Source organism: Lipophrys pholis, assembly GCF_963383615.2.
Source record: "Lipophrys pholis genome assembly, chromosome: 11".
NCBI lineage: Eukaryota > Metazoa > Chordata > Actinopteri > Blenniiformes > Blenniidae > Lipophrys > Lipophrys pholis.
In genome coordinates, this window is record NC_137631.1 from 23778661 (window position 1) to 23791537 (window position 12877).

General features: G+C 43.8%; 1 protein-coding gene across 4 annotated transcripts in view; it reads right to left on the reverse strand.

Annotated features, from left to right (window-relative positions):
• znf423 (zinc finger protein 423) overlaps positions 1-12877 on the reverse strand; it is a 165013-nt gene that overhangs the window by 71281 nt on the left and 80855 nt on the right. For all 4 annotated transcript variants that reach the window (XM_080475115.1, XM_080475114.1, XM_080475113.1 and 1 more), the window contains 7 exons: positions 11700-12239; positions 11415-11565; positions 10474-11028; positions 10201-10385; positions 8974-9401; positions 8666-8879; positions 6622-6706 (listed from right to left, as the gene is read on the reverse strand). In XM_080475115.1, coding sequence (XP_080331241.1) covers positions 6622-6706; positions 8666-8879; positions 8974-9401; positions 10201-10385; positions 10474-11028; positions 11415-11565; positions 11700-12239 — 2158 coding nt within the window. The remainder of the gene's footprint in view (positions 1-6621; positions 6707-8665; positions 8880-8973; positions 9402-10200; positions 10386-10473; positions 11029-11414; positions 11566-11699; positions 12240-12877) is intronic.

A 12877-nucleotide genomic window follows, 5' to 3' on the forward strand; every position in this document is an offset into this window, starting at 1 on the left:
AATAAACAACAATGCAGGTCATGGAAACTTCACCCTTTTTTATCAAAATTAACTAATCTGACCGGGCAGCTGCACACGCCGAGATAAAAACCCACAAGTTTACAGTCATGCATCTTTTTCAGCACCGCCCTCCACCACCCTCGGCTCTGCCACTTTCTCTTTTTTCTCCGTCATCTTTCATCTCTTCGCTAAACGCCCCCCCCCCCCCCCCCCCCCCATTCGCATCTTTCCTTCCTACGGAGTACCCCCCTAAAGTGCACCCAGCCCAAAACACAAATAAATACTTTCTAAATTCTCTTCTCATCTCCACGTCTCCCAACCCTCCCTCCTTTTTTTTTTTTTTCCACCTGCTTCGCAGTGTCGGGGGCTAGAAAAACCGAACACACACTGCTCTGTGATTACGCATACGCATACAGGTGGGATATGCCCCCAACCCACATATGAGCACACACACAAACACACAGATACACTGCAAGGAAGAAAAAATAAATAAAAATCTGGAAAAAACAAATCAAACTCTTTTGTTCACTGATAATAATAATAAAAAAGCGTGTATGTATAACCTATTTTATAAAACACAGGTGAACACGATTTATAAGCACTCATTTGCATACCTGCATGAAATTTATTGGCTATGCATTACAGGGTATTAAAATATACATGCATGATATGTACTGTACTTGCCTCCAGGCTTAAGTCTCTCCTACAAAAACACCCCCCAAAAAATCTCAAATGGCAAGTTGGTACCTGAGGCAAAAACGGATAACTCAATTTCTCTCCCTCTATCTCTCCTCAGTGTGTGGGAGATGGACTGAGGCTGAGTTGTGAATGTGCGCGTGTGTGTGCGTCTTAGCGGTGTGGGCATTACCACTCTACTGCACTCTATTATTCACCTACCCTACCCGAGGCTAACGGGGCTGTTTTGGTTGCATCTCCAGCTCGCAGGGTTCATGCCCCTCTTCTTTTATTTGGGTAAACCCTCATGAAAAAAAAAAAAAAAAAGGGGGTCATCAGGGCTGAAACTAGCCGGGGATGTCCTGCACAGCCTACAAATATATCACCCCCCCCCCCAAAAAAAAACGTAGTTGTAGATCAGTGATATATGAGATTGCACGATGCTGGCCTTAACACTCCCTGCAGTGGATTCAGAATCTGTGAAAGTGGTCACGAAATCAATGGGTGCAAGAAAAAAAAAAACCCAACTGCTAATTTCCTTTTGCCCCTTTCAACCTTCCTGCATGATTTCTCTTTGCCTCCTATCGTGAGTTTCTTCCCTCTCACTCTCTTTCCGCCTCTTGCCTCTGGAGCAAGGCATTGACCACATGGTGTTTTAATTAACTCGGGTGCTGTGTAAGAGCCAAGGCTAGCGGGAACGCACACGGGATGTGACTATACAATCACAGTAAAGCCGAACATGGGGGCTGAGCACCAGTGACGTTTATTTAAATTTTTTTTTTTTAGGGCCCCTCTTTTAAAATATTGAGCCTCGCTGGCAGGCAAGTGCGTGGCTCTAATTTCGGCTTCAACATCACAAGAAGTGGCACTTTGGGAAATGTATAACAACTTACTAACATGGTGATTAGAGCAAAATCTCCTAAGATGATCATTGAAGAAACACTTCACCCATGTTTGTGGGTAATGACACCAAATGCTGCCTGAAAAAAAAAAACATGCCACTCACTTATTCTTCAAGAAACTGGAGTTTTGAAAGCAATTTACTGAAATGTGCATCCACTCGTGAACTCGTGTTATTCGCGGCACACAATTTGTGATTGGAGAAAATCATGATATAAATAAATGAAGAAATAAATAACAAAATGAATTAATTAATTAATAGGCCTCTAATTTGCACCTGCATATGTTTTAATGCATCTGGATTTCCTGTTATGAAAACACATGAAGAGTTATGGAATATATAATAAATGTAATGCGATTCCCACCAGGCAAATCACACCCTGGTTATACAGTATGTGACAAGCCGAAGCGTGTTATAACTGGTTAAAAAAAACTGCAGTGGCTGTAAAGAACAAGTCAAATAATAATTCTGCTTCAAAATGGATGGCAAGCAACAAGTGCCGAGTATTTTTCAGTGATAAATGTCTCCTAAACCATTGTTGGCTCGAGGCCATAGTATGAGCAAAGCAGCCCTTTATGTGTTTTTCTCAGCGCTACACAGATTTCTCACCAGACTTCTCACTTTGACCCTCTCTTCTCGATCTGCCTGTATGTTGTGTCTCTTTCTCTTTCTGACAGCGTAATTAACAGGACCATGGGGTGCACCATGTATTACCCATGGAGCGATGTGACAATCACATTACTGAACTCCATTAGGTTGTAGGCAAAAAAAATCTCCCTCTTCCCGGCCTTCTAAACCAGGTCCAAACTGTCAGCGAGATGGTAACAGGTTTGTAAATAAATAAATTATATATATATATATATATACATATACATACAGATGAACAGACTTCCTAACCAGGGTCTAATTTAGCTCTTTGAACTGACTTTTGGCACCAAAAAAAAAATGTCCTTGTATTGCAACAAAGCATGCTTCATCCTTGTAACAACCAATAATAAAAGGATGGCCAAAAACACAATAATTGCTAATAATAATAATTTTGGCTTCTTTCAATGTAATACACCCCATTAGTAATAACTTATCTATAGTGTAGTAGTACATTTGATACACTATTGTAATATCAATTAGCCAATAATGTTAAACGATAGAAAGAGAATTAAAAATAAACCTTTCAAAGTGTAATAACTGCAGCCAATATTGTAATAATACATAAATAAAACTGAATTTATTGAAATAAAAGCATAGTATTGCAGGTTTTGTGTCTGTTTCCTATGAAAGGTCGATAGGGTGGATGAAGTAGTCGTCAATATTCTTTCATTGAGGACGCATACCACGTATTACTGTCTCTCAATTTTCAGTGAAGCACATACGGGAGGGTAGAGGACTAGTGAGCACTCTCGCCTCCAGATTGAGAGAGCTTTGGGCTCAGGACCTTTGTGTGTGGAGTTTGCATTTTTCTACCTATCTATGTGTGGAGTTTTTCTGGGTTCTTTCAGTTCATCCAACAGCACAAAAACCTACGTTTGACTCTGAGCTGCCTGTAGGGTTGAATGCGAGTGTGTGCGAGTGCGAGTGCGTGTGTGTGTGTGTGTGTGTGTGTGTGTGTGTGTGTGTGTGTGTGTGTGTGTGTGTGTGTGTGTGTGTGTGTGTGTGTGTGTGTGTGTGTGTGACCTTTCCCGGTGACCCATGGTCAGTCGGATGAAGTGGTATAAAAGATAAATGAATGGATGTAAGCGGCAATAATAAAAACATCCCATGTACAGTACTGTGCATGTTAGTCCCGTGGTGCGTGTTTGTTTGAATGCCACGTTCATCCGTACCCCTAATTATGTGCGCATGACCTGCAGGATAACTGTACAAATGCAATTAACATAAGGTCCCTGCAGTCTCACTTTGATTTGATAGTCAGTGGCGGAGACTTAAAACAGTGCAATTATGGCTTCAGAATAACTTTGAGATGACAGATGACTGGTAGATAGCAGGATTTTTATTCCAGGTAACAGTGATTTAGTTAATTTTAGATATCAGACCAAAGCAGCTCACTGAGCAGTTGAGACATAAAATGACAGATATGTAGATGTGAGAAGACGGAGGAAATTTTAGTGTAACATTATAGCCAGATAATACCACCAAATGAAAGTAAGCAGCAATTTTACATCTGAAATTGAGTTTTTTTTTGTTAAATAGGAAGAAATACTCTGCTTTAAGGCTTGTACAGCCTGTACGTCTCGTGGGTTTATTAGTTGGGACAGTGTCCGCCCATCCATCCTGCACAGTGTTGCTCTTTTCCAACATCGGACGTGGCTATGTTATGCTCCTGACGCCTTAAACTCATCTCACTGTACGATGTCAGACCACCGATTTTAAGCCACAATCACATAAATCACCATGATCGCTCATCTTTCATTTCGGTTTTCTGTGCTACACACACAGTTTAACATGAAATCCATGTGTTTTCATCGAAGCCATAAATTCTTACCATGTGTGCTTCTCTAATGCTGCCACGTTCAAAGAGTTGATATTTATTACTTTGTATTTATGACCGAACGGGCCGACAGCCAGGAGGAGGACGCGTACATGTGACAGCTGACATCTTCTTTTGGCTCCTGGTATTTCTCTTTCTAACAGTGGTTGCAGAGCAAATCCCATCGTCCAGTGTCTTCATGATTGCCTTCATTCTTCGTCAAGAATGGGGGGGGGGGGGGGGGGGGAGTGGGTGGGGCGGCAGGAAATGTAATAATAGGAAGCAGGCAAGGTCTTAAAAATAATCTGCCTCAATTTCATAATTAATCTGTGCTAGGTTTTCACACAATTAGCACGTTAATTAACCCAAAACTGCCAGCAGTGGGGGTGGGGGAGTGTGTGTGTGTGTGTGTGTGTGTGTGTGTGTGTGTGTGTGTGTGTGTGTGTGTGTGTGTGTGTGTGCGCGCGCGTGGGCGTGTGTGGGGGTGGGGGGGTGAGTATGACTTATCTATTAGACACTGTGATAAAACTAGGAGGAAAACAGAGGAGGACTGGTTGGGTTCTCGGGGGCGGAGGAGGCGGACGGAGATCAGACGGAGGTGAGAAGGTGACAGGAGAAGTTTGGAGGAGCACGCGGAGAGGAGGACGACAGCAGCCGCACGCATGAAAGGAGGTCATTTCAGGAACGCGGCGAAGAGCCGAGAAGACAGACAGAGAGGAACAGTAGGTAAAAGATAATAGAAACTATACTTAGTGTGTGTTCTTTTATGTATGTGGCACGTGAGCGGTGTGTGTGTGTGTGTGAGGGGGGTGGTGGGGGGGGGCGGGATGTGTTTGTTCATCTTAGATTAGACAGCAAGTCGGAGAGGGGGTGCACACAGGGGAATGAAGTAAAAGTTACTCCAGCTGTACTTGTGTTTCAACCCTCTTTTCCAACGTCTCCAGACGTTACCAGACGACTCAGAGCACTTACACACACACACGCACACACAAGCACGCACACACACCTCAGAGTGCATCAGTGACTCTGGGATTGCCTGTCGGGCCTGGCGAGGGGCGGAGGGGCATTTGTTCCCCAGAACAACTCGTGGGTCCACCTCGTTAATCTCCATGAGGACAGAGATGCTAAGGCAGCAAATTAGTAGCAAGTGGAGGGAAAAAAAAAAAGAAACAGTCACAGGGGAGACTCGTAAAAGAACATCCAAACTACAGGGGTAGGTTTTAGTTAAACACAGGTTTTTAGTTGAACACGTACAATGTTTTATGACCTTCGCTCTGCCTTTAACAGATGATGATGGGACTTAAATGAAGAAACTTCTCTACCCTGGCTTTGACCCTCTTTTGCCCTTTCTTTCTTTCTTTTTTTTTTTTGGTTCAAGCAAAAGCAGCTGACCAGACAAATGACTGAAGCCACATGTGTATGGTGCAGTGCCTGGGTTCAAGTCATTAGCGTGTGTTTAACTGTGCATATCTTCATAAAAGTGTTTGTTGGCCTTTCAAACCCTGAAAAAAATAAAACTCAAAAGGTGTAAAGCATCAGTCTCCTGACAATTGTAACTCAACTATACACACCACAAGGATGAATGATGTTTATGGTGAATCAAAGGGAAAATAGACTTCATCTATAGAGCATATGTGAACTATTTCTGCAGTCACAAAATCTTTACACTGCAACTTGCTTTCATCCATTCACAACCACACTCACAAGCCAAAGGCGGCTGCTCACACGTCACATGCTGGACCTCCAAAGGGAGCGATCTGTGGTGCAGTGTATTGCCCCGTCGACACTGAGACACATGCAGATGAAGGATCGAACCACCAACCTTGGACTGGAGGGCGAGTTGCTGTACCAACTGAGCCACACACCCAATCCAGTGTACGGCCCAAATAGTTCATTCAATCAAAATGCATGCACATAAAGGGTTTTTTCATGTTAAAATGCAATTTGCAACTAGTATATTTCGTATTTGTTTATGCACTCCATCACCTATGAATCCAACTATGTACTGGATGTTGGGGGCCACCAGTCGCCCATGAGTGATCAATGTAAAGCTATTAGAATTCATGCTGCATGAAAATGACAGTAATTAAAACTTGATGCTCTGACGTGATGCAATGCATAAAGTTTTATCTAGAACTTCGGCTGCTTTTGAAACAAAGCTTTTCCACCTTCAGCGCTGCAGGCATGTGGGAAGATTTCACAAGAGCTGGTCTATGATCTCAAAAAGAGCTCCTCATTTCACCTGTCTGTGTCTCACACTTCTGTGTTTGTGTCAGTGTGTCAGTGTGTGTGTGTGTGTGTGTGTGTGTGTGTGTGTGTGTGTGTGTGTGTGTGTGTGTGTGTGTGTGTGTGTGTGTGTGTGTGTGTGTGTGTGTGTGTGTGTGTGTGTGTGTGTGTGTGTGTGTGTGTGTCGTTCGTGTTGCATTAAATGTGTGAAAGAAGTGCACCGCAATTGTATCACAGTGTCAAAGTGCCATTATACCGGGAGACCGAACCGGTAGATGAGTCAGTGAGATCACACCAGACGCTACAGCAACACTTTTAAACATCACACAGTGGGAAAGAAATGAGCCTCACTCACCGATCATGTGATTCGCGACGTGAATCTGGATCTCTCTTTCCGTCTCAAACGTCATTTGGCATTTAATACACTGGTAGGTCTTTTTCTACAGGAGAAAAACATAAGGAAAAAAATGCCATTACAACTACTAATAAAACATGTAAAACAAAAGTAAAAATTGGAATGAAATTAAACAGCTGTTAACATTTTACGGAGACACTGGCATATGTGCAACTTGAGTCAAATTTCTCAGATGATTTCTTGTCACTTCATTTTTATATCCAGGCTTCAGTAGTCAGCCGATCCGCCACACAGATTGCCTGCCTCCATGGTTTTGCTGCAGCCATCATCACCCTCCTGCTTTAGGTTCATATCGGGAATATAAAACAACCTCACAGGCCCGTCAGATTATCATACCAATACGGCATTTTCCTTTATTTTAAGGATGAATGAGACTGTGGTGTTCCATCAAAACAAAACTTTCAACCTGTTAATATTTTTTATTCACAGTATTAAATATGCGCATGAAACACACTTGTTCGATTGGGAATGCGACCAACACTGAACCACTTCTTATGAAAATTGAGAGGAAGACGGAAAACTATTTGAAAGGAGAGCAAAGGGCATGTTTTCCCCTTTGTCGAATTGTAGGTAGTCATTCATTTACATAAGAGATGTAAACCTGTGAAAAAGATAACTGACCAAATCAATCTTGTCAAGTTTTATTACGACGAGGTTTCTTTTATTTGCAGAACTAAATATTTTCATTCTCCTTGTACGAAGCAATAATCAGGGTGTGAGTGACAATGTGACAGTGTTCGATGAAATGAATAAGAAAATAAAGAAGATGAATTAAACTCGACTTCAAAAGACAGAAAAGGGCATGTTTGCCCCCTTTAAACTCAATATTTTAAACGAGGGAGATGTGAACCTCACAAAATCTTGCACTAAAGTTCAAGTCTTCAGAGAGTAAGTAACAGAGAGCCACATTTGGATACTCAAATACATAAGCTGAGGATTTGCCGGGGGTGTGAGGAGGAAATTACTGAACGAAAGAGAGCATTAAGGAAAGACACAATGAAATGAAGGAATGGATGGAAATGAAAAAAAAGAATGAGAGACAAACAGAGAAATACCAGAGAAACATGGGCGAGAGACACAAAAACAAAAGGAGAGAGGAGCCGAGGCTCTGCTTATCCATTCACTGCACATAGCGATCACTCATGCACAAACACATACAAAATACACAAAGGCCCCACTTCTGCTAACTCTCTGCTGCTTCAGCCTGGCAGACACACACACACACACACACAGAAATCCTACTTTGTGCTGTTAGACTAAGCAGAAACAAAGGTGCAGGTAAGACAGAGGGTCCCTGGGAACTGTCTTGAACACACACACACACACACACACACACACACACACACACACACACACACACACACACACACACACACACACACACACACACACACACACACACACACACACACACACACACACACACACACACACACACACACACACACACACACACACACACACACACACACACACACACACACACACACACACACACACACACACACACACACACACACACTCGGCAGGTCCCGGGGAACCTGACTGTCAATATCAAGTAGAGCGAGCAGCTCCCACAATGCCTCAGCACGCCCCAGCCGCAGGACCCAGTGGGGCTCAGCTGACACACACCGACATACACATAAGCGCACGTATGCAAGCTACAGACACAAAAAATGGCAGCACGCACCAAAACTTCACACACACACACCTCATGCAAACATGGAGTTCAGCGGGAGACTCTCACTCTCCGGAAAATGTCTCCATCTGTTAAATGCTCTTCAAGTTTCAAATGTGGTAGTGGCCATAATTACATGGTGCAGTGATTCGTCTGCCACACTGCATGCTCACTCCTGCTCATTTTGGCTAATGGTTTTGTCAAGAAGAACAAAGCAATCTTAATATTTTAAATGCACGTGATCCTGGCACAGACCAGGCTACGACTTGTTGGGTTTTTTTCATTCCGCGTGTCTGTTTGTCTCACCTTCGGTGCAGGCGAAGCCTCGGCCTTCTTCCCCGCTGCGCTGGTTTCGGGGCTGACCTCGGGGTGATCCGACTGGACATGACTCTCCAAGTCCTCCACGCTTTCAAACTTCACCCCACACTCCGGACATCTCAGCCCAACCATGGCCTTCTCCCCCTGTGTGTCTCCAGGTGTGGCGGCTCCTCCCTGGTTGGGACTCTGGCCATTTGTGCCCCTAATGTGGTGGAAAGTTTGATTAATTTTAGCAAAATTTAACCAATCGGAAATATATGTGGATAGCCAAAATGCACTATGAAACATTTGCCCACCTGCTCATGCAACCAGCACAGAGGCCGTAAGGCAGACCATTGACATCCAGCTTCACCAGCTCGCCTTTGTTCTTGAACTCCTTGAGGCAGAAGGCGCACTTATACAGCTTATGCTGCTGCAGCTGCCCATTAGGGGATGAAGAGGCTGAGCCGTTCCCCCCACCTGCTCCTACATTCCCACCTCCTCCTCCTCCTCCAGGTCCTCCAAGTGCAGAACCAGTGGAAAGCTTCTGCATGTGGAAGGTGCCGTGGATCTTCAGCTCCAGGGTGGAGGTGACGGTCTGCATGCAGACGACGCAACGGAAGCCGGTGAGGGAGTTGCGGAGGTCAGGGTGCATCTGGCAATGCTCTATGAACTCCTCCTCACTCTGCAGGGGCATCTTACAGATTCGACAGGTTCCTGTGTCAAGGCTTTTACTGTGGGTCACCTGGAGAGACGGAGAGTTAAGAATATAAATACAGTAGGGTAGGATTTGTGATGCAAGCAGACGTTGGGCGGGAGAAGCTGATAAATGATCTCAGTATGAAGGGGGGAAATATTACTTTCATTAAAATACAGCGCTTTAAAACTTCACGGTTCATTAAAAACTGATCTTAATGCTTAATGTTTCAGTTTGTTTGTAAATTATGGGATGTCCATGTTTCAACTAGCTTCATTTTTATTTAAAAATTGTTATTAGATGGGTCAGAGCTGCTGGGGAAATTAATATGCAGGAGCGACAAATTTTACACCAATTCAGAAAAACAGGGGTGACAGCAAATTACAAACAGGTAATACACACAAAACTCATTATTCATTATTGTGTCGCTGTGAAAAACAAAATCACATTTCTATATTTAACTTAATTACACAGTTTCCCCAAAAACTGACTGCAGCTGCAATATGCAATATTTCCCTTGTAGAAAGCAATATTTTTTCTGCAGACTATTGCAGTGCAAATTGTTCCTCTTAGGACAGTTTAACATTTTCTTAAGTGTGAATTCAAAGCAGCTGAAAAAGTTTCGCAATCAAAAGACAGGAACACAAACAGAAAACACCAAGAAAAAATAAATAAATCCCGCCACAAGAGAAAACTCAAAGCATTCATCTGCACAGACGGTGGCATTGTTACACCTGCGAGGGGATCCCTACAACAAGTGCTCCTTCTCTCTAAATTAAATCTGGAACTAGAAGCAGTTTAAAAGGCACAACAAATAAAAGCTGGAAAGCAGTAAATGTCAAAGTACCTTGTGTTCGGTGAGTGTGAGCAGAGAGGGGAACCGTTCGCCACATATGGGGCACATATAGTGTTTGGCTGGACCTCGATGTGTCTGAGCGTGTTCACGGAGTCCGTTCTCGGAGAAGAAGGTCCTGGAACACACGTTGCACTTGTGGTTCCCTTTGATGAAGTCCGCCTTCTTCTTTCGAGTACCTGATATCACATGAAAAATAAACAGGGCGATGACTTACAAAGAGAATATCAGAAAGCGGTCGGAGCCTCAGAGAGAATCAATCATTACCGGCGTCGTCCTCTCCTGGCCGGATGTTGTGGTCTCGCAGCCGGTGGTTCTGCAGGAGGGACTCCATGGTGTAGGCCGCTCCACAGATATCACAGGCGTACATGGGCTCCGAATTGTCCAGCTCCTCTTCTCCCCCGCTGGCCTCATGGCTGTTGACAGTTTCCCCTCCTTGGCCCGAACCTCCTCCCACAACGCTGCCCTTCAGGAGCAGGTTCTGCAGATCGGCTTGCTCGGCAACCACGACCGTTGCTCTCTCTACGACGCCTCCGTTGCCACTTCCAGCTCCTCCTCCACGCTTCGAGGTCTGCGCCAGTCCGTTGGGCGTCCCGTTCTGACTGCTGCTGCTTCCTGTACCGCCTCCGTTGCCGGTGATGTTGCCGCCGTCGAAGACGCAGTGCTTTTCTCTCAGATGTCTCTCCAGCAGGGAGACGGCATGGAAAGCTTTGCCGCAGAAGCGACATGTGAACTTCTTGCTGTGCGTGGTGATGTGACACTGCAGCTCCACTTCTGTTCCAAATGTCTCCCCACAGAAGATGCATTTCCTGGGCTTTAGTCCTGTGAGATGAAAATCCAGTTCAGGCTCAATTTAACTTACAAAACTGCTTTTGAGATAAGCACCAACAATGCATCTGCTGACACAACTTCTATCTCAATTATATCGCGAGGTAAACGGCATTTCAGTTTTCAATTTGTCAATTTTTTTTTTTACTTTGTCTCAAAAACGGTAAAAGTTGTGAGGACATTACAGGGATAGATAACACTTTTAATTCATGCTGTCGCCTCAATATAGAAGAAAAAAAAACCCTTCATGATACAATAAGACAAAACATGACCTGTATGTGATCATGTCTGACAATTCTGTCAATCTTCCTGTTTTACAGAGAATTTGTTATTGTCCCTACACATTTAGGCCACAGAATCTCAGAGAAGTTGCACCGTACCTGCACCAAGTCCTCCTGGAAGGCCTGACCTGTGTCCCAGGTGGCTATGCTTGACATGAAGCTGAAGATCTGCCTCTTTCCTGAAGTCCCAGGCACAAGCTGTGCAGCGAAACAGCTTCTTCTCATTGCTATGCTTTACAGCCAAATGCACCTAAATCACAAACCCATAAAAAGTAGTTGTTTTTTTAACGAAACCTCTATGATACACTTTTACTTGTAGTATACTCCTTTTAAAAAAGAAAGAAAGAAAAAACTCCTGAGGCTGCAGGAGGCTCTCTCATTTACCTGTATGGAGACTTTGGAGTCAAAAACCTCCTGACAGAGAGTACAGTGGTACAGGACAAATGTGTGCATGTCCAGCAGGTGCTTCTGCAGGTCGTCCACCGAGGAGAACTGTTTATCGCAACTCTCGCAGACATATTGAGTCGACGTGGTGGTGTAGTGCACCGTCAGGTGCTGCAGCAAAGCCTCCTGGGATTCAAAGTCCTCCTTGTTGCACTGCGGGCAGGACTGACGCCTCAGCAGCATCTCCAGGTGTGACTTCAGGTGGGCCTGGAAACCCTCAAAACTGGAAAACCGTAAGTCACACTGGTTGCACGGGTAATCTCCATTGCTTCCCATGGACGGCGTGGAGTCCCCACCCAGTCTGTGGCGTTTCGGAGAGGAGATCTCGACATCGGATGAGGCGGGGCTTAGGTCGGCGACTTTCGCCTGGCGCTTGTTGTTGGCCAGCGGGATGTTCTTATGGTTCTCCTTAATGTGCTTGGTGAGCTTGAGGAGTGAGCCGAAGATAGGAGAATTCGTGCAGTAAGGGCAGGAGTAAACCTGTGCATGGACAATAACTTTACTTTTTTAAGATTATAAAACAGTGACATAAACTGAACTTTTCCCTGTACAGTGGGAAAAAAGAAGAAAACAAGGGAAAACAAGACAATGATAAACAGAGTTGAGACAAGAGGAAACAAACATTGGTCATAAATTATCGTCACACAAGAAACTGCAAGCTCAAATATAAAAAGTGACACTAGTGCTATAGGAATACAGTACGCATGCATTTCTTTTGTAGGGGTTGCATTATTGTCTAAGAGTTGTGATCAATAGTGAAAAAATTAAAAACATGCATTGTATCAACTCTTTCATGCACAATCAGATTTCCTGTTTTTTGTAAGTTGGTTTTTTTTGCTTTGTTGAAATTAACAAAAATACATTTATCAGTTTGAAAGTGATTCAAAAGATATATTTTGATGAGTTATTAGTTATCATCCGTTTGTTTCCTTTAGCCATGAGAACACTAAACGAGTTGCTGCCATTTCCATCTGCAGTTTTACTACTTTAAATCCATTTTATTCTTATTTATGTCATTTTCATAGTGATGCTTTTTGTTTTTATGTGAAATGCGTCAGTGAGAGTCGGTTTACGTTTTCAAATCAATGACAATAGAGGCTTTCCAATTCAAATCTTTT